General features: G+C 32.8%; 1 protein-coding gene across 1 annotated transcript in view; it reads right to left on the reverse strand.

The window, feature by feature from the left end:
* Positions 1-155: 155 nt before the first annotated feature.
* SPAST (spastin) overlaps positions 156-24403 on the reverse strand; it is a 42833-nt gene continuing 18585 nt past the window's right edge. The window contains exons 4-17 of the mRNA XM_070932525.1: positions 23841-23936; positions 20001-20179; positions 17340-17473; positions 16936-17029; positions 14607-14681; positions 13788-13859; positions 13020-13095; positions 10425-10516; positions 9093-9172; positions 7740-7782; positions 6916-6995; positions 6441-6511; positions 5106-5146; positions 156-3942 (exon numbers count right to left, since the gene is read on the reverse strand). Coding sequence (XP_070788626.1) covers positions 3820-3942; positions 5106-5146; positions 6441-6511; positions 6916-6995; positions 7740-7782; positions 9093-9172; positions 10425-10516; positions 13020-13095; positions 13788-13859; positions 14607-14681; positions 16936-17029; positions 17340-17473; positions 20001-20179; positions 23841-23936 — 1256 coding nt within the window. The 3' untranslated portion in view covers positions 156-3819. The remainder of the gene's footprint in view (positions 3943-5105; positions 5147-6440; positions 6512-6915; positions 6996-7739; positions 7783-9092; positions 9173-10424; positions 10517-13019; positions 13096-13787; positions 13860-14606; positions 14682-16935; positions 17030-17339; positions 17474-20000; positions 20180-23840; positions 23937-24403) is intronic.

Here is a 24403-nt window from a genome sequence, read left to right on the forward strand (position 1 = left end):
GTGAAAGTTGTCTTGTGGCATAGTTTATAGGATAATTAAGATATCAAGGTAGAGGTATGTTATATTTCATATATTTTGAGTGTAATTAAAAAAAAGAATGAAACCAACATCTCACAATCCATTTTAACATACTTCAAAAATATTGAATAGTCAAATTACTGTTTCCACATTTTTATTTAGAAAATAACAGCAGAGGAAATTGTCTGTTTCAACACAGTAAATTAGAATTTAAATAGTTAGATTTCTAGTCTTATTTCAGAGATAGCAAATGGAAATATCCCACAACAGTCATTATCTTATGATATGAGAAATATTAACAGCAAAAAGTAATACTGTAGGCAAGAGATTTGCAGGAACTCAACATAGAATAAAACTGAGTATTAAGACAAACTGCAACAAATAAGTTTGTCAATCTAATTTTACATGAACATTTTTCATATTTATACACATTTTCCTAATAATATTTCATATTGTGATACCTAATTTCAATAGCTAGAATATGAGAACTTTCTCAAAATGAGTTCAAAGTTGTCTCTTCATATCTGAAAATCTGTTCAATAAAAAAATCCTAATTTTAGTAGCACCTTTGATTTAAAATAACTTATTTACATGTCAAGTTTTTATTAAATGAGATAACTAATTGAGAAGAACATTCTTTACAGAAAGGTAACAGATGCCTGTTAGGACTTTCAGGAACTTGTATGTATGGATAGAAGTGCTTTCCTCTGTTTTTCCCCATGTAAATAGCATAAAGCCTTTTTTAGAAGAATTTTGAAAACAAAATTTTAAATTGTCTAGGATGTCTGTTCACTGGACATCCAAGATGTGTTACAGAAGAGCCCGGATGATACAGTAAACGAACATCAGTTAAAAATCCAACTGCTATGGGGTAGATTATGGTGGTTGCTTGATAACTGAAAACAGACATGGTAACAGTTTATGCTACTCATTGAACAAATAAATCCTACATCCATCTTGGAATGAATTTGGAGCCTTCATCAGGTTCTCATTAATGCTAGCACATTAAAAAAACCTGGAGAAGCCTAGTACACTATTTTCTAGAAAATACAGAAGTATTATTAAAATGGTATGAGGCAAATAACTATGTTTCTCACACATATTTCTATTAAAGAGAATTGAAATAAGGCATGATTACAATCATTGCTCGATTATGGCTTGAATGAAAATGTATTAAGTGTTATCTTTATTTCAAAGCAACATTTATTGCATAAAAGCAAACAGTCTGTAGCGTCCCACCATATTTCAAAATTTGCTAAATACTTATACATAACTGAGATTTCAGATGTTCCCCCTCCCAAAAATGCTTAATAAGAAAGGTAGCACTGCCTTTACCAAATATAATATATATGAAGCTAAAAATTCAACCATTTGAATTCAAAATTCAACCATTTGAATTCTTATGAAGTAAGCTATAATACAGAGAATACACTAGGATCTCTAGAATCTGTTTAAGCAAGCATCTGAAATACTAACACTTGCTTAAAAAGGAATTAAGCCAATTGATTTGGCAGTTTTAATTCTGTTTTTATATATCTAAATCACCTAGAATACTGATTCAAATAGCATAAAATATTACTTGCCTGAGTAAATTTTTGCTTTAATCAATCAGACTCTGATTGCAAGCATAATTCAGAAATTAAATTAAATTAAAAGTAAATTAAAATAAGGCAGATTATTGCAGCCTTTACTTAAAGCCTTGGATGAGAAGTTAAACATTTTCAAAGAAAAAAAAAAGTTCAATTGCCTTTTCAAAAAAGCACCTTTGGGACAACCATGACCTGGATGATTGAGAATCTCTATAGACAGTAATTTTGATTATTAGGTTTTTGAAGTCTGATGTATTTGTAGATTTAAAATGACAATTATGACCATTCTAATTGAGACTTCAGGCAACCATTTAGTACATCAAGGAAAAAATAAAAATGTTCAATGTCCTTGGATTAGATTATCCAATTTTAGAATAAAGGGTCACATGATCAGGAAGCTTTAGACAAGTATACCGTAAGTTGTTCAAGGATTAAAATTAATACAACTTTAAATAAGACTGTATAATCACTTTATTGTATACTGTACCAGTATGAAGAGCTGAAATAGCAGAGTAGCTAGTGTCATCAGTTTTTTGGAAATGTCCTTTTACTGTGTAACAAACATCTTTATCATTTACCTTTAGCAAGAGTGTTAATACTATGCAGTATTTCTGTATTCAGATGCATCAATATGGTCTTGAAATTATTTCAAAAATAAAACAGGAAAAGAGGCTTTAAATTTATTCCATAATAGATACATCTTACAAATATTTGTTGAAGTTGGAGACATGCATCTGTACATACCCACAAACACACTTTACGTGTAAGCAAATAAAATCGGAGGAGAAGAATATTAAAGGGTATCCACAATAGTATGAAATCTAACCTTTCCAAATTCTCAAAGATAAATCACAATTAATCAGTTTCAGATAGTAAAATACTTGCCCTATTCAATCAAACTGTAAGAGCCAAGTAACATAGTTTTATTGTATTTTAAGTAAAGCTGTGATAGTTTAATAACTCATACAAAGATTTAGTAACAGCTGTTAATAGAACAATGTATTATTTTTTAGATTTGCCTTTGCACATAAGGCATAATTTATTCTATAAGATAGCATCTGAAGAAATCTCTAGAAGTGTGAAAACCTTATCTTAAGATTAGTATTGTTGATTTGCAAATAGTATGTATTGTCAAATAAAATTTAAATAAAGTTCATGAAATCCTGCTTCAAGTTCAAAAGTAGCTTTCAAAAGTAGCTTTCAGAAACCAATAACATTTTAATAGAAATGTTACTCTTCTGTCCCTGTTTTTCTATCCTTTTGCACAACTACTAAATTTTAAAAAATGAATTAGTCTTTATTCATTTATCTACTTCATACCCTTTCTATTATAGCAAACATACAATTGAATAAATTATTCATTTTGTAAACACCAATCATATTAGACAGAGAAGTAAATCCATCTGTTCCTTTAATATTAAAAGGCCATTATATTACAAGTAATTTAATAAAAATTTTAAAAAATGGTTGTGTAACTATAAACTGAAACATATGGTAGATATAAAAGACCAATTTAACAATTACAGCTATGATCACTTGCATATCTTAGAAAATCACCAGAATGGAACATTCTGGCTTTTGGTCATTGTGGTCACAAAAACTAGCACTGAAGAGAAATTCTGTTGATTTAAATTAATACTATTTCATACTTTGACTGATACAAAAACAAGATCCTACTATGGATATTTATAAATGCACTGGAAAACTCCTGCAGGGGAAAAAAAACTTTAAGCCATTTGGTTTACCAATTGGTTGTACTAATATATTGACTGTGGGACTTCACAAAGAGAAAGAACAGACTATGTAAATGCTTTGTATTGTGGACTTTTCAAAATGATATTCTTATGCATATGGGTTTATTTTTAATTTGGCACATTATCAATACACAAGAAACTGAAAGCAAGGCTTAGTGATTAAGAAAAACACAATAAAAGTAAATATCATGAGCAACGTTTAGAAAATACAAAAAAAGTACACAAAGTATATTTTTCCTATCATTCATTGGTAGAATGCTCTTCCCCATTTTACTGTGCTCTCATGGTTTGTTGGGTATAAATCCTGGTATTAAAGTTTAGGGAGCTCATCAACAACTATACAAATCAGTCTTGCCTTTAAGTGCAGATACTACTGATGTCTTGTAAACATTCAGCATTAGTTTGAATCAGCTGTCCCTTGCTGACAACAATCTCCCCTTCTTTGATAAAGTTGTTGATCAAACTGTAGTGTCTCCAAAGGCTTTGTTCCAGCGAATGTAAGCTTCTAAGGTTTGAGGGCTAAGACTGCATTTTATTTTCTTCAAAGACTCATTGAAATCTGACAGCCGAATATTCCTCATCTAAAAGGAAAGAAAAAACATACTTGAGTATCACATATTATTCAGAGATCTTTCCCCATGCATGCATTCAGTTAGCCATGTTCCCAGGAAGTTTTGTTGATTAGAAAGATTTGGTGTTATAGAAATGGCTAGTTATATATTAATGTGTAAAAGCAAAAAGTTGAGGTTGGAGTGTGTTTATCTTGTACTGTGCTAGGAAGAGTTGGAAGTCAATGCTCCCTTTTCTTTCTTTTTGTCTTCTCCCTTGTATTTCACACCCCCTTTTTCCCGTTCCCTTTCTCTCCCTTAATTTTCTATTTTCTTTTCTTTTTGTATTTTGTATAATAAAAATAAAATTGATAAAACAGTATCACATATTATTGGGTTTAAAACTTGTTTTCTAAAACAAGTTTTCTTTATTAACATGAGACTATCAGCATTGAGAAGCAGACCAAAAATAATTCAACTTGGATAAGTATTACTATGTTGATTCCACTAGATGGCACTAAAGTATGTGAATCAATTTCAGCAAATCATTTCAGATCATTCCCCCCCCCCCATTTCTAGCCTGCTAAAATGACTTAAAATACAAAGTGCTTAAGGCAACAACATACTCTGATCTCTCTGCTCCCTATTTCACTCTTAGTCTGTGCATTTGTCATGTCTCTGGAAATTTAGAGGACAAAGAATCTACTAACATGGTGCCATAATAGGAAAGGGAGAAGTTTCAACATTGAGCTGGGGAAACAGAACTTTCCAGAGCATACTAAAGGTTGCAGGATGGAATAGAAAAATCTATGTTGTACTCATTGAATAGTATTTTTTACACTACAGTGCTGTATAAGTGTCTATACATCTAGCCTTTTTTCTGAAGTGTTGCCTATTTTTTAGTTGCATTTGTGTTCTCAAATATAAAATTATGGTTAGTAATTATCTACTTAGAGGAATTATTTCTATGACATATTTAGGGGTATTTAGTTGCTTTTTAGTAGTATTGGGTTTTTTTTATATTATACAGACCAACTTGACAACTTAGTACTCTTGTAAATTAAATGCAGGTGTTCTACTCTCAAAAGAGTATCCAAATAATTCATTTCATTTTGAATTTTCAGTTGTGCTCTGAAAACAATAAAAATACAAAATAGTAAAAATGATTGAATTGTTGAAGTTAGCAAAGCACATACCTCACTAGCAGACATGTTCTTCACCTGCTCAGGTTTTAATTCTGTAAATTAAAAGAAACATAATTAATTTTCAAATCAATATATCCTATCAGAAAGCTTAAATATCTGAAGCATGACAACTCTGAATTCTGGCAGTAAAGCTGATTTAAACCAGATGTTTAAGTTCATGTTTCTTCATCTTGTAGATAAGGCTCTAAGCAGATCATGGTCATATGACCATGGGAATGCTGCAACAGTTGTGAGAATTGGTCACAAGTCACTTTTTTCAGTGCCATTGTAACTTCAAATGGTCACTAAACAAATGGTTGTAAATTGAGGACTATCTGTATTAGGCTTTCAAAGATTTGGGGAGCTTTTACAAGTTGAAGAAGGAACTTACTTCCCAAAACTTTCCATTCTCGCTACCATTTTAAAAGAACCCATAAAAAGAAAAAAAGTTAAATCTTTATTTTCAAATTCTGCTATAGACTCCAAAGAGGATTGTTGTTAATAGATAATTAATAGATAATTATCTATTATGTCTATTATCTGTTGATAATAGATATTTGCTAATATTATCTATTATAAAACAAAAAGAAAATATTTCAACTATTTTAGATTTAACAATCTGATACACTAAATTTGTTTAAGCTTATACCTTGTCTTTTTATACTCAATCTTTTTATCATTTAGTTACTGTAGCTTTTTAGACTTCACTTTATTATTTCTTTTACCTTACTGTCACATTAATTGCCCCAGCTCCTACCCAACTAGAAATTCGAAAAGATGGAAATATGAATAGATAAATAGGTACCACTTCTCACCACTATGGTGGGAAGGTAACAGTCTTCTGTGTGTCTTGGTGTATAGACAGGCTAGCCATATGACCATGGAAAATGTCTTCGCACAATGCTGGTTCCCTTGACTAAGAAACAGAGATAAGCATCATCCCTAGAGTTGAACATGACTGGAAAGGGGAAACCTTTACTCTTTTTTTCATTAGGTTTCAATGTTTAGTTTGATTATGTTTTACTGTTATCTTGTCCTTATTGGATTAGTGGCAAATTCTGTTATATACTGTCTCGGTGCTAAACTACATTCCTAATGAACACTGTGTGTGTGTGTACACCTATGTATATATGTATACATGTATCTAATTTACAAAGTACCAGTACAACCAATGTTAGCTAGTTAATTCTAATTATTGAAATTATTTTAAAATGCTACCAGCTATAGCAAGGACTTGAGCAAATTAAACTATTTCTTTGGATCTTAGCTTAACCAAAGACGCATATCTGAGCACTTTTTAGAGGCACCTTACAGATGCATTTAATTCAAAGTTAAAATCGTGCTTACCTCGTATAGGGCCCAACGCTGCATCTTTTGCCAATGCTGTTAAGTCGCTACCTGAATATCCATCCGTCATTCTTTAGAAGAGAACACAATTTCAAAAATTTATATTCTCTACAGAAAACTAACAAAGTTACATTCTTTATTATAAAGCAGTACAATACAAATGAGTAAACTAGAATTCGTAAATTTTGGATAAAATAATTAGGTCCATAGTTCAGAAAGACTTTTCAATATTTAATGTTCTAATATTAATGATATTAAATTGTAGTCTTATCATTTAAGATGTCAGCATACTATATTTGATGAGAGATGAAGTGCTGATATCTTTTCTTTATAAACAGTGAGGAAGAGAAACGTGACTATGCCATTACTCAGAGCCATTATATTTAGCATTTCTTCTTATGAGCAACAGCTGCAAATATCACTAGGCACTAGGCACAATCCACCTAGGTTTAATAGTAGGTTAGAATTTACTCACCTAGCTAACTGTGCCAATTCCTTTTGGGTTAATGGATTTCCTTGTTTGCTCAAGAGATTTTTTAGTAAAAGCAGTCGAGTCTGCAAAATATAACATTCTCTATTTGCAATCTCACCTTTGTTTAAATAATCAAGCAAAGGCACTATACATCTGAAAATTGCGCAGAATGATTTTCACTTTGCAAAGGCAACACAGAGGATTAAGTTTGAAATCATATGGGGTAGAAGTGAAGCTATATTTTAAAAATATCTTTATGCTTCTATGTCTTGCTATTATACAAATATTAGCAAAATGCTAATGGCTTAACAGAAACACAGCAAACTGCAAGAGTTCAGCATTCTTCTATTCAATCTATAATACCAGTTTTCTTTCACATAAAAGTGAAAGCTTAGATTTCCAGATAAATGAAAAATAAGTAAACTTGAAGCAGAAAGATGAATTCTCTTCATGTAATCCTTTTACAAATAAGGCATACTCATAACTGATATAGTGACAATTAAACTTCCATCCACATTTAGGTTAATTCTGATGTTAATGGTAATTATAATCTAGGTTCAAATTGTCACTACTTCATAGGAAAATAATCAAAAAGTTAAAGAAAATTTAGAGTATGGAAATGAGCAAAGGGGATAATTGACAAAGGAAATAATTAAAAAGAAGGAAAAGAAAAGGAAAAGAATATCACTACAGAAATCCTAGACCTTGTGGTAGAAGAATCCATCTTATAATTAAACATGAACAAACCAATTTTTGTATTATTAATTTGCATCCAAGAATTGAATAGGAGACATTCTTTCTTTAAAATATCGCCATAATCTACATACCTCTTCATTGGGCAATGATACATATACTCTTTTGGTGAATCGTCTGAAAAAGAAATAGAAAGTATAGAAGAAAGTATAAAAAGAGCTACTTAAGATTCCAGATATAATAAAAAATATTGAAAATATAATAAAGTTTTCAAACCAGGATTGTAGTTAGCAAAAATGATTTTTTTAACTCTAAAATTTAAAATTGGCCCTATGTTTATTGCTAGCAGTTAATATTAGAATTTCAAGATCACACTTTCTAATCAGCCCAGCTGGCTTTGAGAAGTGGGAATTGTAGAAGAGATTATGAGGAAGAAAGATACACTGGGCTTGAGAAAATACAGGCAAAGAAAGAAAAGGGAAATAAAAAAAACAGGAAACAAATAGAAATTGAAAAATCTCAATTCAACATCAAAGCAGCTGCACTTTTCACTTAATTTTACTTATTTTGTAGGCATTTATTTTGTAGGTCTAAGTTCCAATTCTGTATGAATGTGCCAATTTAATTTGCTAACTTAATTATTTTTATTATTTATTTTTAAATAAATTAATAATTGTATAAAAATGACATCTTACTAAACTATTTAAAATATATACCTCAGTGACTTTATTGATTAGAATTTAACAGTGAAAGAAGAGGTGACATGAACAATGGAAGGAAGAAGGAATCACAAGTGTCATTAATAAAATTTAAATTCAGGCCCAATGCATTTTAGAAAATGTGTTGCTTTTTCAAGTGTGCCATAAAAACAGAAACAATGCAAAAATAGATACCAGAATAACTTTCAATACATACAGGTAGTATGACCAGTTGCTTAGCAACCATCCAAAGTTACAACAGACTCTCCCAAAAATCTTACTTCTGACCTGGATTTGAAGTTCCAACAGCTGGTGCCCCCCCCGCTCCCCCCATATCACATGATTGCATTTGGCACTTGGCAACCAGTACGTTTCTACAGTATCCTTGAAAAAGCAATAAATATTCCAAAATATATAGGAAAACTAAATTTTCCTGAACTGAGAGATGTTTTGAAACACAATGGCATTTGACCAGAAAGATCTCTCCATTTTCAGTGAATAGAAATTTATATTTCATTTTTAATGTATTCAACCTGTCTTCAGTAACAAAATGAAGATAAATTGTTGATTTGTATCAAAAATATAGTTACAAAATATTTCCAACAATTCATTCCAATAATATTTCCAGTAAATATATCATCGAGGAAAATACTTATTGTCCATTTTTTTTATTTTTTACCAAAATAAATATACTCTTTCCTCATGGCGTATCAAATTAGTGTTCAAGAATAGCATAAAAGCTAAATTTATATTATATATTCCTAATTAATTATGCATGAGTTAAAATACCTGAGTACAGCATCATCAAGCTCCTGTGGCCTGTTAGTTGCTCCCATTACTAAAATGCGATCTTCTCCTGAAGACTGTACCTTTTTTCCCCAGAAAGCAAATTCAGATACAATCAGAAAAGAAAACATCACACTATAATAAAATATATATTCTTGTAACTGGGAACAAACTGTTTGCACAATACCATATTAGTGGCAATGCAGAAACCATTATTATTTTGAGGAGTTTAATGACATATAATTATATCCTTATTATTAGGAAAAGTCTAGAAGTTTTTATTTCTTGTTTACTGAAGAAAGGAGAAAGGGCGACGGGAATCTTCAGGTAGCCTCAAAGCTTTTCATACACTGAGAGTCATAAACCACCAAGTCAAGGGGAGGTCTTGCAGTCTCCTGACAAATAACAGTCATGATGCTAGGTCTTGATAAAAACCTGGGGTTTGTCATGGTTGACTCGCTAAGCAACCCTGCTCGCAACTAGATAACAGTAACGGGAAGTGGGAGGGAATGTAAGTGTGCTGTCTGGAAGCATGAGACAGACTCAAACCCCAACTGGGATTGCAAGTGCAACTTCTTGGTGGACAATGGGAGGTCCAGGGAGGGAAAAGAAAAGTTTTCCTATAATATTTGCGCGTGAAAACATGAGAACTGGCTTTTCTACTTCTGTTCCTATATGGCTTTTCGGTAAAGTTATACCCTTGGAGAAAAAATGTCCCAGGAGATTCCTTTGCTGTTTAATGCAGTCGGACTGTTGACAGGAATGTTATTTGTTGTGAGCCTCTGCATTGAACCTAGCATTGGGTACTGAGGAAACTGGCCACCCTTGTGGTATTTTTGCTGTTGTTATTAAGGAGCTCCTGGCAACTTGTAAAAGATTGGGGTATTATTATGCTTGTTATTGTATGCTTTTGACTTGAGGTAACAATAAAGCTTAAAGTCATTTTATTCACTGGTGTATATATTGTTTCTAGATCCAAAAGAACCAATTTCCTGGGCGCCTGATCACTGCCCTGACACTTGGCAAAACACATCACTTTGCTCTCATGTATAATACTGTATTTCACTGTATAGTACATTATAAACACGTAAATAATTTCATTGGGTTTGGTGGTCTTGAACCTAGCAGCAAGCACACTGAAAAATATTTGAAGCTTAGTAAAAGGGGGGTGGGGTGGCAAAGAACAGTAACAGTTCATCTTTTACTAGAAAAATCTCTACTGTTTTGTTTTTTAAAAAAATCAATAATAGAAAGTTTAATCTTTAGAGTTAAAAAATGCTATATAACTGCCACTAACACCCAGCACTGTAATACTGTTCAATGCTTAATACTTACGCCATCAAACTCTATTAAGAATTCTGTTTTTAAACGTCGGCTAGCATCATGTTCACCTTCTCTTCTTTCACATAATAAACTATCCACTTCATCTGAAACGTAAAGATAAAATAATCTTTATTGTCATTTTTTACTGTGAGCACACTGTCATACATTAAAAATGAAATTCTGTTGCCTGCTCAAAAAAAGGAAATATCTACCCTTACCCATACATTACACACATATGTATACATGCTATATACAGGTGAAACTCGAAAAATTAGAATATTGTGCAAAAGTTCATTTATTTCAGTAATGCAACTTAAAAGGTGAAACTAATATATGAGATAGACTCATTACATGCAAAGCGAGATAGTTCAAGCCTTGATTTGTCATAATTTGGATGATTATGGCTTACAGCTCATGAAACCCCCAAATTCACAATCTCAGAAAATTGGAATATTGTGAAAAGGTTCAATATTCTAGGCTCAAAGTGTCCCACTCTAATCAGCTAATTAAGCCATAACAGCTGCAAAGGGTTCCTGAGCCTTTAAATGGTCTCTCAGTCTGGTTCAGTAGGAATCACAATCATAGGAAAGTCTGCTGACCTGACAGTTGTGCAGAAAACCATCACTGACACCCTCCATAAGGAGGGAAAGCCTCAAAAGGTAATTGCAAAAGAAGTTGGATGTTGCCAAAGTGCTGTATCAAAGCACATTAATAGAAAGTTATGTGGAAGGGAAAAGTGTGGAAGAAAAAGGTCCACAAGCAGCAGGGATGACGCAGCCTGGAGAGGATTGTCAGGAAAAGGCCATTCAAAAGTGTTGGGGACTTTCACAAGGAGTGGACTGAGGCTGGAGTCAGTGCATCAAGAGCCACCACACACAGACGGATCCTGGACATCGGCTCCAAATGTCATATTCCTCTTGTCAAGCCGCTCCTGAACAACAAACAACGTCAGAAGCGTCTTACCTGGGCTAAAGATAAAAAGAACTGGTCTGTTGCTCAGTGGTCCAAAGTCCTCTTTTCTGATGAGAGCAACTTTTGCATCTCATTTGGAAAACAAGGACCCAGAGTCTGGAGGAAGAATGGAGAGGCACACACTGCAAGATGCTTGAAGTCCAGTGTGAAGTTTCCACAGTCTGTGTTGATTTGGGGAGCCATGTCATCTGCTGGTGTTGGTCCACTGTGTTTCATTAAGTCCAGGGTCAATGCAGCCGTCTACCAGGAGATTTTGGAGCACTTCATGCTTTCTTCCGCAGACAAGCTTTATGGGGATGCTGACTTCATTTTCCAGCAGGACTTGGCACCTGCCCACACTGCCAAAAGTACCAAAACCTGGTTCAATGACCATGGGATTACTGTGCTTGATTGGCCAGCAAACTCGCCTGACCTGAACCCCATAGAGAATCTATGAGGCATTGCCAAGAGAAAGATGAGAGACATGAGACCGAACAATGCAGAAGAGCTGAAGGCCGCTATTGAAGCATCCTGGCCTTCCATAACACCTCAGCAGTGCCACAGGCTGATAGCATCCATGCCATGCCGCATTGAGGCAGTAATTGATGCAAAAGGGGCCCAAACCAAGTACTAAGTACATATGCATGCTTATACTTTTCAGAGGTCCGATATTGTTCTATATACAATCCTTGTTTTATTGATTTCATGTAATATTCTAATTTTCTGAGATTGTGAATTTGGGGTTTTCATGAGCTGTAAGCCATAATCATCAAAATTATGACAAATCAAGGCTTGAACTATCTCGCTTTGCATGTAATGAGTCTATCTCATATATTAGTTTCACCTTTTCAGTTGCATTACTGAAATAAAGTAATGAGACTTCGTCGAAATGTCGCCAAGACACTTCCAATTTTACACAGGAGAAAACCCGAATAACCAAAGACCTATATATACCGACACCCATGCATATATAGTAATTAATATATATGTATATATGCATATATATTAATTACTGTCCATTTTGAATACATAGCAGAAATTATACAATCAATATTAAATATATACTTTAATACAGTGTAAAATTGTTTATATAATGCAACACTCTATATTCTAAATAGCATATATTTCTTAAGAGCTCTTAAGTAAGTTGTCAACATTTTTAGGAATGACAATTAAAATTTCTGGTCCAGGTTATTAATATACTATCTGCAAAGCACTTAGCCAAATATGGCTATCTTAAAAATCTAAGCAATCAGATCTAGTTAGTACCTGACTAGGAGACCCAACAGGAAATCTTAGGATAGGAGGCTAGACCAAGAAGTTTAGAAAAAAAGAGAAGGTAATGGGAATCTATTTCCATACATTGGTTAAGAAAGTTAACAAGTACCTGTCAAGGTCATTGATTGGGAAAAATTTTGCTTTTTTTAAAAAAAGAAAAAATTCCTGTTCTCTAGTAGGGATTATCAGTACTTGTTATAACTGGTATAAAATAAATTTAAAACTGTGGTTTAAGAACATATTATTTCGGCAATACAACTCAATCTAATAAAATGGATAATGAATAATATGTTATTCTCAATTAAAAGACTATTTTTAGAAGGTTTATGCTTTAAATTTAAATCAAAATTTTAACTAGTCAGATACATGAAATTTTACCAATAAAAATGATAGAAGGCTGAAGTTCTCTAGCTACTGCAAAAAGTGCACGGACTAGTTTCTCTCCTTCACCAACCTAAGGGAAAAAAACAAAGAAGGTACCTACTTCAAATTGATTGAATCGTATGCTTCACAACTGGCATATTATCAGTGGATACTAAAACACGACTAACTTGATCTATTCTATGACTGTGTGACATTAAATCTGTGTTACAATATTTACTATACTATAATTAAATTAATTTTTAAAAGTTCATCAAAGTTTTCATCTCTACCTCCCTCTACAAGCCAGGCACACATAAAAAGCTTCCCCCCCCCAAGCAGGCTATCCCAAAGAATGTGGAATGGAAAAGGGTTTAAAAGGAAATGGGTTTTTACAAAATTAATATATACTTATTACTCCAAGCTAATAACAAAGGAAAATATAGAATCATACAATCATAATGTATTGGAGGAGCTTTTTTGCTTCTGTCTTGAAAGAAACACTAAACTGAAATGTTAACATAACACATATAAAAATCTGTTGCTGCCAATTAATGCAGATATGTCTTTCTAAGATCTTTTATATTACAGCTTTGAAGTTTTATGTATTCCAGTGGAATAAAATTAGATACGGATGTAGATGCAAAATTAGAATAGTTTAGAAACAGATAAATATTATTTCCAATGTACTGGAATCTGGTGAAAATACGGCTCCATTTATTATTTTTTTGAAAACTTCTTAAGATTATTTGTTAACCACAGCCAGAATATAATATTACTACTCACATATTTTGATGTCAGACTTGCAGCACTTATGTTAAAGAAGGTTGAATTTGATTCTGCAGCCACTGCTTTGGCCTATATTTAAAAAAAATATTGGTTTAAAGCTGCAACATAATACCAAGCATGTAACATCTTTCAGCAATGTAATTATCCTTATTATTAAGAGTTCTGCTGAATTGGACACATATGTGCCCAGTAAATAACTATATATGTTAAAGGAAATTTCAATCTATCAGCACTTTAGCAACATATGTTATACTTTAAAATGTTTGCTTATATATTTCAGATTTTACTTTTCCTTGTAAGATACTGTGAAATTCTGACCATTCTTCTAAATGGAGTACCCAAGACCCAGCATGAAACTACTCTGTTATCTCAAAATGATAGGAAAGAATATTTCTTGGGTACACATATAAAAAGCCGCCTTGAGTCTTCAGAGAGGGGCAGCATATAAATTGAATTAATTAAATATAAATTGAATTAATTAAAATATAATGTTCAAACTCTGTTCCATAAGTAATATGCCAAAGCACAAATAGACAGTATTTTCTGGCTAAAGGGAAGGGCAGAACAACTGAAATGAATGAGCTGGGAGTACAAATGGCATTTATTTTTCTGGATTAAGGGACGAAATTTTGTGGATTTTGAAAGAAAGAAATTATCTTAAGCCTCTTTTAAATCTCACATGTTTGTCTCCTGTCTTAAAATGACAGAAAAACACACTGCCAATTTTTAGCAAATATAATCAGATTTAGAAGAGGTCCTGGGGGAACAAAAGAGGAGATTGCCTGCCCATGTGATAGAAGAAAGCAGCTCTCTTACCAGCATCGTCTTCCCATTTCCTGGTGGGCCAAACAACAACAATCCTCGTGCAGGAGCCCTAAGTCCTGTAAACAACTACAAGATTGACTGAATTACATTTTGGTTCATGGTATAATCAGAACTCTTCAGCCTATAAACTAGTAATTTTATACCTGACAGAAAACATTGTTAATGTGTTTTGCAGTAGATATGAAAAACACTGATCATCCTGATCACTGAATATTTTGTCATCGAACTCTATTTTTTTGTACTTGATACTAGGTCAGGATAAGAGTCTAGGAAAAATAGGTCAAAAAAGACCACTAAAAAAATCAAATAATACAAAATAAAATTGTGAAACTAATGCTTAAATTACTAAATTTAAGATATATTATTTGGAATTTACCAAGCTATAAGTGCTATAGAAACAATACATTTTCTAGAATGGAATTAATTTATTTTTTATTATTATAAATTGATATTCATTTTTCAATCAACTAATGCTATTATAGCCTATTATCCAGGATTGCAGTTCTATGTTTTCTTCACAAAGTGTACTTTAATAGCCAGGTGTGATCCATCTGACAGAAGAAAGAAGAGACAGCAAAACTGCCTCCAGTTGTCTGTTCTGGCTAATACATATACTGTGGATTTATTTTGCTAATTGCCTTTAGTGTTTATCTTAAGAAAATGAACATGTAACATAGAGAGTATATTAGTTGGAATGATTATATAAAGATATGTCTTTTATTATAGCATTAACAATAAGTTTGTTTTTCTTTCTTGCAACATCTTTAAACATAGCCTGAAGAGAAAATTAGCTACAATAGACATAAAAATGTGATATACAATAGTATATAAATGAAACACAATGGGGGCCTTTAGACCTTTGTTGTGATACTTTTCACAACAGACCAAACATTAATAAGAGCAGTAGCCACCCATCAGCAAAATTCACAACATCTCAAAAATTCACACCAAATGGATACAAGCAGTTTTTTTTAACAAACAATGAAACACAAGAATTGTGCCTCATAGGTAAATATTAAATATATGAATTTCAGAACACAATAAAGATTAAATTACCAATTCATTTTTAAATATTCAAGAATATGTTTTCTGATAATTTAAGTTCAATTTTCCTACCTTCTATTTATTAGAAATGGATTGTGATGGCAAGCATTTGTTCATTCAATTGCCAGAGAATTGAACCTGGACTGATTGCACTTAACTACCTGTAGTTATCAATAGTAATATTATTTCAATTGTCAATTGATGCTACAAATGCAAAATCTGAACTCTGGTGCCAAAGTCTACTGAAAGATTGGAAACCCAGGTGACTTGATCAAATATTTATATGTAGGGACTCTAAATCAAATATTTACCTGCAAAATTTTAAGAGCCAAATCAAAACTATTTCCTGAAAGTTGTGTTCAAAAATGTGCCCATTGTTTCCTCAAACTGCAGCAGAGATAGGAGGACTAGGGGTCATTAAGTGTGGCCATCTTACTTAATGACCATCACTGCTTGCAACAATAATGGGCAGGCTCCATTACAGTCATAGGTCAAAGAGCATCTGTAGACCTATTTTATCTTTAATACTGGTTTGCAGATACACTTTGCCTGCCAGCATACTAAACAGAAGGGCAATTTTCACTTTCATTAGGTTTCTGATCCAGCTCAGCATGTTCGCTGGCAGAATGGAAGAGCAAATTTGACAGTACTTCCACTCTACTGTAGATTCCTAGAACACAAAAATCTGGTTCTAAAAATAGAGAGACCATCTGGAGAACATGGAAGAGTGAGTGGTAGGTGCTGCATATGAAGAGATGGTTAAAATTGTTTCTCCCTCCGTTCCTGGGCAAGGAGGATTCTCAGCAGAATTTCATTTAGAAATGGATGATATTCATAGGAAGGCATACCTAATATTAACTTTCAATTGAAAATATAATTATGCTTTGTTTAAACTTTACCATTGAAGATCTAGCAGCATGAATGTATAGTGGAAGAGTAGATAATATTCATTTTAGCTCATTATTGGACATGTGATTAATTTCTACTTATTAATCTATGCAATACAATCAATGTATTGGACCAATAAAAGCTAAATATTTTAAATAACTAGAAGAGTGCCAGTTTTACTCCAGCATCTAATGCAATACGCCAATTGAACTTCGATACAGAAAAACTGTGAGTAATAATTACAAGTTATAATAGATGCAAATATAAGAAATATACATGTTACTTGAATACATCCAAAATGCTAATTTTTTAAAAATCAAAGTAAAATCTACCAGATAATGAAAACATAGAAGATGCAATAAAACAAGCCAGGAAACAGATTGCTTACTTCGGGTCTAAGTGAGGGAAGGATAACAATTTCTTGCAGTGCCTGTTTAGCCAACTCCTGCCCAGCAATATCATCAAAATTGACAGATGGCCCACTAACAAATACAGAATAGTAATTAGTGCAACAATAGGCATCTCATTCTTCCAGAGTGCAGCTGAGTATTTCACACTCTTTGTCTCAACTGATTTTCTTTAAAAAAAAAAACACACCCAAAACCTTAGTCAAGAAATTCTCATGTATATTACATTTTATATTTTTAAAAATATTTTCATTTCTTCCTATCAAAATCTTAAACAGCTAGAGAAAAAATAATATAAACATTACTTGCCCTGAAAATAATTACACTTGATATTTACTAAAAAGCATTCCCATCCCACCACCCACAAAATACTACTGGCACTTACCTGTCTACAATTTCATTGAGAATAAGATTAGCAAGGTTACTATCCACATTTTTGAAAATCTTTGTGTCTTTCTTTTTTCGTACAGCAGTTGAAGGAGTAGAAGGCTTGGTAGTTCTATTATTTTTTGGAGTAGCCTAAGAAAGCAATTATTTCAAATATATTTCAATATTATTACAAAAAAGAATTAGATATCAGCTTCAGTAATCTAGGAAGGAAATTTCCATTCAGCATCTAACTAAATCGGTTAAACAAATCTTTGACAAGGCACAAGTTAACTTTATTTTTAAAAATAAAAAAAAAAACAGTTAATTAAATATTGCAAAAAATAACATTGACATCAAGGTATTGTCAATTCTTAGCAACCATATATATTTTCTCCATAACATACTTTTATAAATTTAGTGAAGGAAAGGAAAAACAGAGCACAAATATATAATACCATGTGGAAAGAAAAGGAACTGTTGTGCTAAAATACATAATTATTCTCTAGATAAGCAGAATTCTGTACCTCTAAACAAAAATAACTTACCATATTTTTCGGATTATAAGACACACTCCCCTCCCCCCCAAAAAAGTGGGTGGAGATGTCTGTGTGTCTTACAGAGCGAATGTTGCCAAAGCCTCACCCACCCTCCGGCCCCCATCCTCTGGCCTCTACCTCCCAGCAATTTGCCTCCTTGCAGCAAAGAGCAAACAGCCTGGTCATCTTCAGCACAGCCTGATTTAGCATGAGCAGCTGATTGGCGGTTGGATCGGCCACCTGGAATACTGACAATCAGCTGTTCCAGGCTGTGGGGATTGGCGCCGCCCATCACCGCCTCTGTGCACCCCTTTTATGGCCTCCACGCATCCTGTTTTCTGATCCCCACCACCTGGAATGGGCCAAAAATGGGACGCACAGAGGCGGCGATAGGCGGTGATCCCAGCAGCCTGGAACAGCTGATCGTTGGTATTCTGGGAGGCTGGTCTAACCGCCAATCAGCTGCTTGTGCTGAATCAGGCTGTGCTGAAGCTGACCAGGCTGTTTGCTCTTTGCTGCAAGGAGGCAAATTGCTGGGAGGCAGAGGTCATTTTTTTTCTTGTTTTCCTCCCCAAAAGCTAGGTGTGTCTTATAGTCCAGAACGACTTATAGTCCCAAAAATATGGTACTGTATATCCCATATTATTTATCAAAGTTTTAATTGCTTTTAAACAACTATTTTTTTAATAAATAAGAGACAATGTAATAATCCTTCCAATGCCTAACAATTCATGCTGATAAAAAGCAAAGGTAAAATCTGTACAAGAACTCTGTATTATCACTTTGAGTTGAGGGCAGTGATATTCTAAACTATGTTTTTTCTACTCTGAAAATAATAAACCCAGAAGAAAATAAGCTCAATATCACCATATCTGCTTTCTAAATCTATGGTTTAAAAATTACCAGTAAACTAAATTGGAATACTTGAATTCTTAGCCATCCTTAATAGTTCTACTATACTGAGAATAAAAATCTCTGTGTGTATGCAAACAATACAGACTTTTTGTTAATTTTAAAAATGACAACAGAAAAAAGTGTTCTAACTTTTTGATCATTTTGTTTCCTCTTTTTCATAAAGTTTTTCATGCCAATATTTTCCAGGCATCCAAGTACCCATATGATATGTGAAATCATTTCTCAACCTTATAATTAGAGCAGTTTTGCAACCCAGTTACCAACTTGTAAAATATGGGCAGAATCCAGATATTTCCAATGATAGAAGCCTCCCACCAACAAAATGGGAAAGAATGCTATACAGGTAGTTCTCGACTTACAACAGTTCATTTAGTGATGGTTCAAAGTTACAATAGCTCTGAAAAAAGTGATTTATGAGCATTTGTCACACTTATGACCGTAACAGCATCCCCATGGCTATGTGGTCAAAATTCAGATGCTTGGCAACTGGCTCATATTTATGATGGCTGCAGTGTCCCGGGATCAGGTGATCCCCTTTTGCAACTTTCCAACAAGCAAAGTCAATGGGGAAACCAGATTCACTTAACAACCTGGTTACTAACTTATCAACTGCAGTGATTCACTTAAAAACTGTGGCAAGAAAGATACTAAAATGAAGCAAAACTCACTTAACAAATGTCTCACTTAACAGAAATGTTGGGCTCAATTGTGGTCGTACATTGAGGACTACTTGAATACTGAATTCACTATTCCCTTCGTTATTTTCTGTCAAATCATTGAAAAGCATTTTTCCACTTTGTATCAGATACCTTCTACAGATAACAAGAATGACACTAGATACAATCACAACCTCTGGGAGTAGGACGGTATAGAAATTTGATAAATAAATAAATAAAATAAAAACCTTAATCAAAATTAACAGTAAAATAACATTAAGTAGTTTTTCCCCCTCTAAAATGAGTTTGGGATTACAAATTTATACAATTCCCTTATAGTAAATCACATTTTTGCTCCATTAGTTTCTATGGTCTATTCTAGTCTCTACCAGCCTTTCTTAGTAATATAAATAACTTAGATTTTGTTGCATGCAAAACATGCTATTTATGAAATACAATTCCTTTATTTTGAATTGCAACTTTTCTATTTCCTTTTCTATTTCAATTGCAACTTTTCTACTTGCAATTGACAAATATGCAATATACCGTGCATAGAAGCTAGTGCCCTACCTTCTGAGTTGCAGCTGAAGGAACTCTAGGTGCAGAAACATTAGAAACTCCAGTATAACTAGGTGTTCTTTGGTGCCCAGAAAATCCTCCAGATCCAGTCTTTGCCATAGATTTTGAACGAGGAAGTGAATTACTACTGTGAGACAGTGGATCCTTCTTTTTTGGAACAGTTCCATTTTCTACAAAGAAAAAGAACAAATTTGTTACTACAAAAACATTCAAATCAACTAATTGCACATGTACTTACTTTTTAAATTGTTACTATCTATTAATTTAGTTGATTTATAAGGCTGATTTCACAAAATAACTCTGAGCAATAACATAGGGTTAAATCTCACAATACATAATGAATAATATAAAAACACATAATTTAATGTACTTATTTATAGCCATTACCCATAAGTGGGTAAACACATCATCATTGTGGACAGACCACCTCATGATTTATTGTAATAATGTTGCTTTCTGTTTGCACTGGTATTTTGTAAACTTTATTGAGTAGGTTGCTTTGTTGGAGAATTTTAGAACTAAAGCTATTATCATTTCCTGCAAGCACAGCCAACATATCTAAACACTGGGCTACACTATGTATACTAAAAATGTCCAAAACTTAACAATTCTTATTGCTTTTTTTTAAACTTCTTAGACTATTTATAGAAGCAGTTTATACCAGGTAGGATACAACTATTTTTGTAGTATTCAAGCAATATAAATTTAGAATGAAACACAGTACAGGTTGTCTTCGCTTAACAATAACAATTGGGACCACCAACTCCATTACTAAGCAAGACATCACATAGCTTTGACTTGCGATTTCTCCATTGACTGCTTGTCAGAAGCCAGTGTAGAGCATGCAAATAGTGATCACGTGATGTGATATGCTGCAACAGTCATAAACAACCACCAGCTGTGGAGCACCAAATCTCAATCATGGGATGTTGCAAGTTCAAGGACCAGTCATAAAGTTATTTTTTTCTGGTCGCTAAACAGAGCAATAATAAAATGAGGACTACCTATAATCAAACATTCAATGGAAGAAGGTAATATACATATGATGGACTTTTCTTTACCTAATGACATTAATGTCACTAATCTAGATTACTTTATAATGTCACTAATCTAGATTACTTTATAAAGGTTATCAACAACAAAGCAAGCAATTAAAATATTTCTGAATATATCTTAGAAAGTTAGAGTCACTCTTCACTTAACATTACGCATTTATTTATCAAATTTATATGGTCACCCAACTCAGAGTTGTACACTCTAGATGGTGCACAACTGTCAATAAAATATATACTTAAAATAAATATTTAAAAACAGAAAAATCAGCTTTAAAATGAGATAATTAAAACTAAAAATACATGCAAAATATGTAGCACCTCTCAAATAATTTCAGAATGATTCATAAATGATTAAAACGTATCAAACAAATCAAGCAACAATAAAGTTGTCAACATTATTTGCTTTGATATCTAAAAGACAGCAGCAAAGACACGTAAAATGCTTAGGAATAAGACTCTATTGGGTAGATGCGAGAGCCACAAGAGCATCAAAGAAGTTTATATTAATGTCTTTAGAAATTATAGAAAAACTAGGACTCAGGATAGCTGGTTCTAAACAAGAGTTTAAATTCTGTTTGAAAACAGTGAAAAGACAAAGTACTACAGTAACTAGATTTCCAGACAAGCTTCAACGGACAGTGCCGGAGTGAATAAATAAAACTTGTTGTAAGTTGCTCACTTGTTGTAAACCACTTAGTTGCCTTGAATCGCAATATATGCAACAAATAAATTTAATAAATAAATAAAACCACGCAATAATCTATTTTAAGATTACACAGAAACTAGCCCATCTGTCTCAACCAGTGGAAATATTACACACACTATGAACAACAGAATTTAGGTTGGGGAGGGGGAATGATCTTGCATTGAACTTAGATACAAATGTATGTTAAATAAAAATATTACAGTAATATTAACTGGACTAATGTACCATCAACTGGCATTCTAGCAAGAATGAACAGTTTGATTTCTGCTTCACAAGGCAACCGTTTCCTATTTGTGCTCCTGATAAGATCTTCAGTCTCCTGGTCTTTGTAGAAGTCCAATGTTGATTCTAAATAATATTTTAGTATTTACAGTGCCTCACCTGATCCAAGTGTAAAAATGAGATAGAATGTTTGCCTGTTTCTTGTGTATATATCTCTTCAGTACTATCTATATGGTCATAATATTCAACTCCCAATTTCGGAATGAAATTGAAATGTTGATTTCAAATAAATTTGAAATTTGATTTCAAATAAATTTGCAATTCGAGATGTGATAAACATACTATGTTTTTCAAAGTGGATAGAAAATAATGATTAGCTGATCAGAATTGCAAACTGATTTTGTTTTAGGGAGGTGGGTCAAATATTTTACTTTGATACAGTAAATCCACAAAAACATTTAACTATTGGATAGTTGATTATCTGAAGGAAAATTAAAAGGAAGAACAGAATAGGAAAAGACACAAAACTTACTATTTTTGGATATGAAATTTATTAGAACAGAAATTGCTTTCCATGCAACCTAGTCTATATGATTATTTGCTTTAAAAAGTATCAATAAAAGTAGTTGCAATTGCAAGCAGTAATCAGTTTTTTCTTCTACAATATAGTGATATGCTGATTCCCATTATGCTGTTTCATATATAGGATTAGTATCAGTACATCCCAATGAATGAAGTCACACTGTTGCCCTACAAATATAACTATCAAAATATAACTATCTTGCACAAAGCCATGTATGGATATTTGACAATTCTAGTTACCGAATGAAGAAAAATACCAACTGTGTAAGGTAGTCCTCAACTTATGACCATAATTGAGCTTCAAATTTCTGTTGCTGAGCAAGACAGTTGTTGAGTGAGTTTTACCCCAGTTTATGAGTTTTTTCTTGCCCCAACTGTTAAGTGAATCATTACGGTTATTAAGTTAATAATAAGGCTGTTAAGTGAATCTGGCTTCCCCATTGACTTTGCTTGTCAGAAGGTTGCAAAAGGGGATCACGTGACTCCAGGACCCTGCAACAGTCATAAATATGAACCAGTTGCCAAGCATCTGAATTTTGATCATGTAACCATGTGGATGTTGCAATAGTTGGAAGTGTGAAAAAAGTCACATTTTTCACTGCCATTGTAACTTCAAACAGTTATTAAATGAAGGTACAAGCTACAAACCTCATAAAAAAAACATAACTAAGAAATTTCCAAAGCAGCTTAACCAGAAAAACACACTACCTAAAATTTTTCTCTTAATTTAATTCATTCTTATTTCTTAAACATGAGGAACGCTGAACACCAATAATTTTCTCATAAACTTCAAGCTGATTTTCTCATTATTATATCTCATGTACATACACTGACAAAAAAAGCCAGGAAAAAATATCCTTCAATAGGAGATATACGCAAAAACGTATTCTCTGCTTTTACTTTTATAAAAAATAGTAATCAACATAATAGAGAGGTGAATTTTTAAAAAATGAAATCTTTTTTTTTCCTAGCACTGCATTTTATAAGGGTCCTAAATAGACTTTTTCCAAAATTCCAAACTTTATGTCAAAATACTAAACTTTAAAACTAATGCCTTTTCAAGACATAAGAAATGTTAAAAAATAAGGAAAGCAGTTTGGTGAAAACAACATTAATTCAGCATAGATTAATAAGAAACTTTAAAAGAGAAAACATTTTAAAAATATATTAGGAGCAGGGTATTTATTGCTGCATATTTTGTTTTGATAAGGTAGATACTGAGAGACATCCCCCTAATTAATTAGGTGCTGGGAAAACCAAACCCACCTGACTGGAGATGTCCATTGCGGCATACCAGGTTAGTATTGTCACTACGGACTTCCATTTGCAGCTTGGGAATTTGCTTAACTGCCTGCATCTTCTCTATGCAACAGAACAGAGGAGGGAAAAGGACAAATAAAAGACAAAAAATGAACCAATGAAAGTTACGTATACTGGTAATACCAAAATGATTTTGCCTTTAGTTGGCTTGATAAGGATTAAAGTTAAAAAGCTTATATCTAATGTTTACAATGTTATGAAGTCACATCTGATTAATAAAATACAACTTATGTAAAACTGTGAACTGCAGTCAATAACTGCATTATTCAGAAATAGCAAATAGTGGGATACTTTAAAATGAATGTGCAAATAATTATGATGATTTCTTCTACCTATAATCTAAGAAAGTCTACAATTTGTTGGTTCAATTTGCAATCATATTTCATACTATTTTTTTAACAAGTATTTATTTATGATAAGCATTGCATTTTAAGCAGCTAAATATATTTGTTATCTACAGGTTATTTCAAGTTGCTATATAATTCTATAAATTATAGAAGTGCCCACAA

Source organism: Pituophis catenifer, unplaced genomic scaffold (genome assembly GCF_029215685.1).
Source record: "Pituophis catenifer annectens isolate HBS135680 unplaced genomic scaffold, rPitCat1.0.hap2 SCAF_1, whole genome shotgun sequence".
Taxonomy (NCBI): Eukaryota; Metazoa; Chordata; class Lepidosauria; order Squamata; family Colubridae; genus Pituophis; species Pituophis catenifer.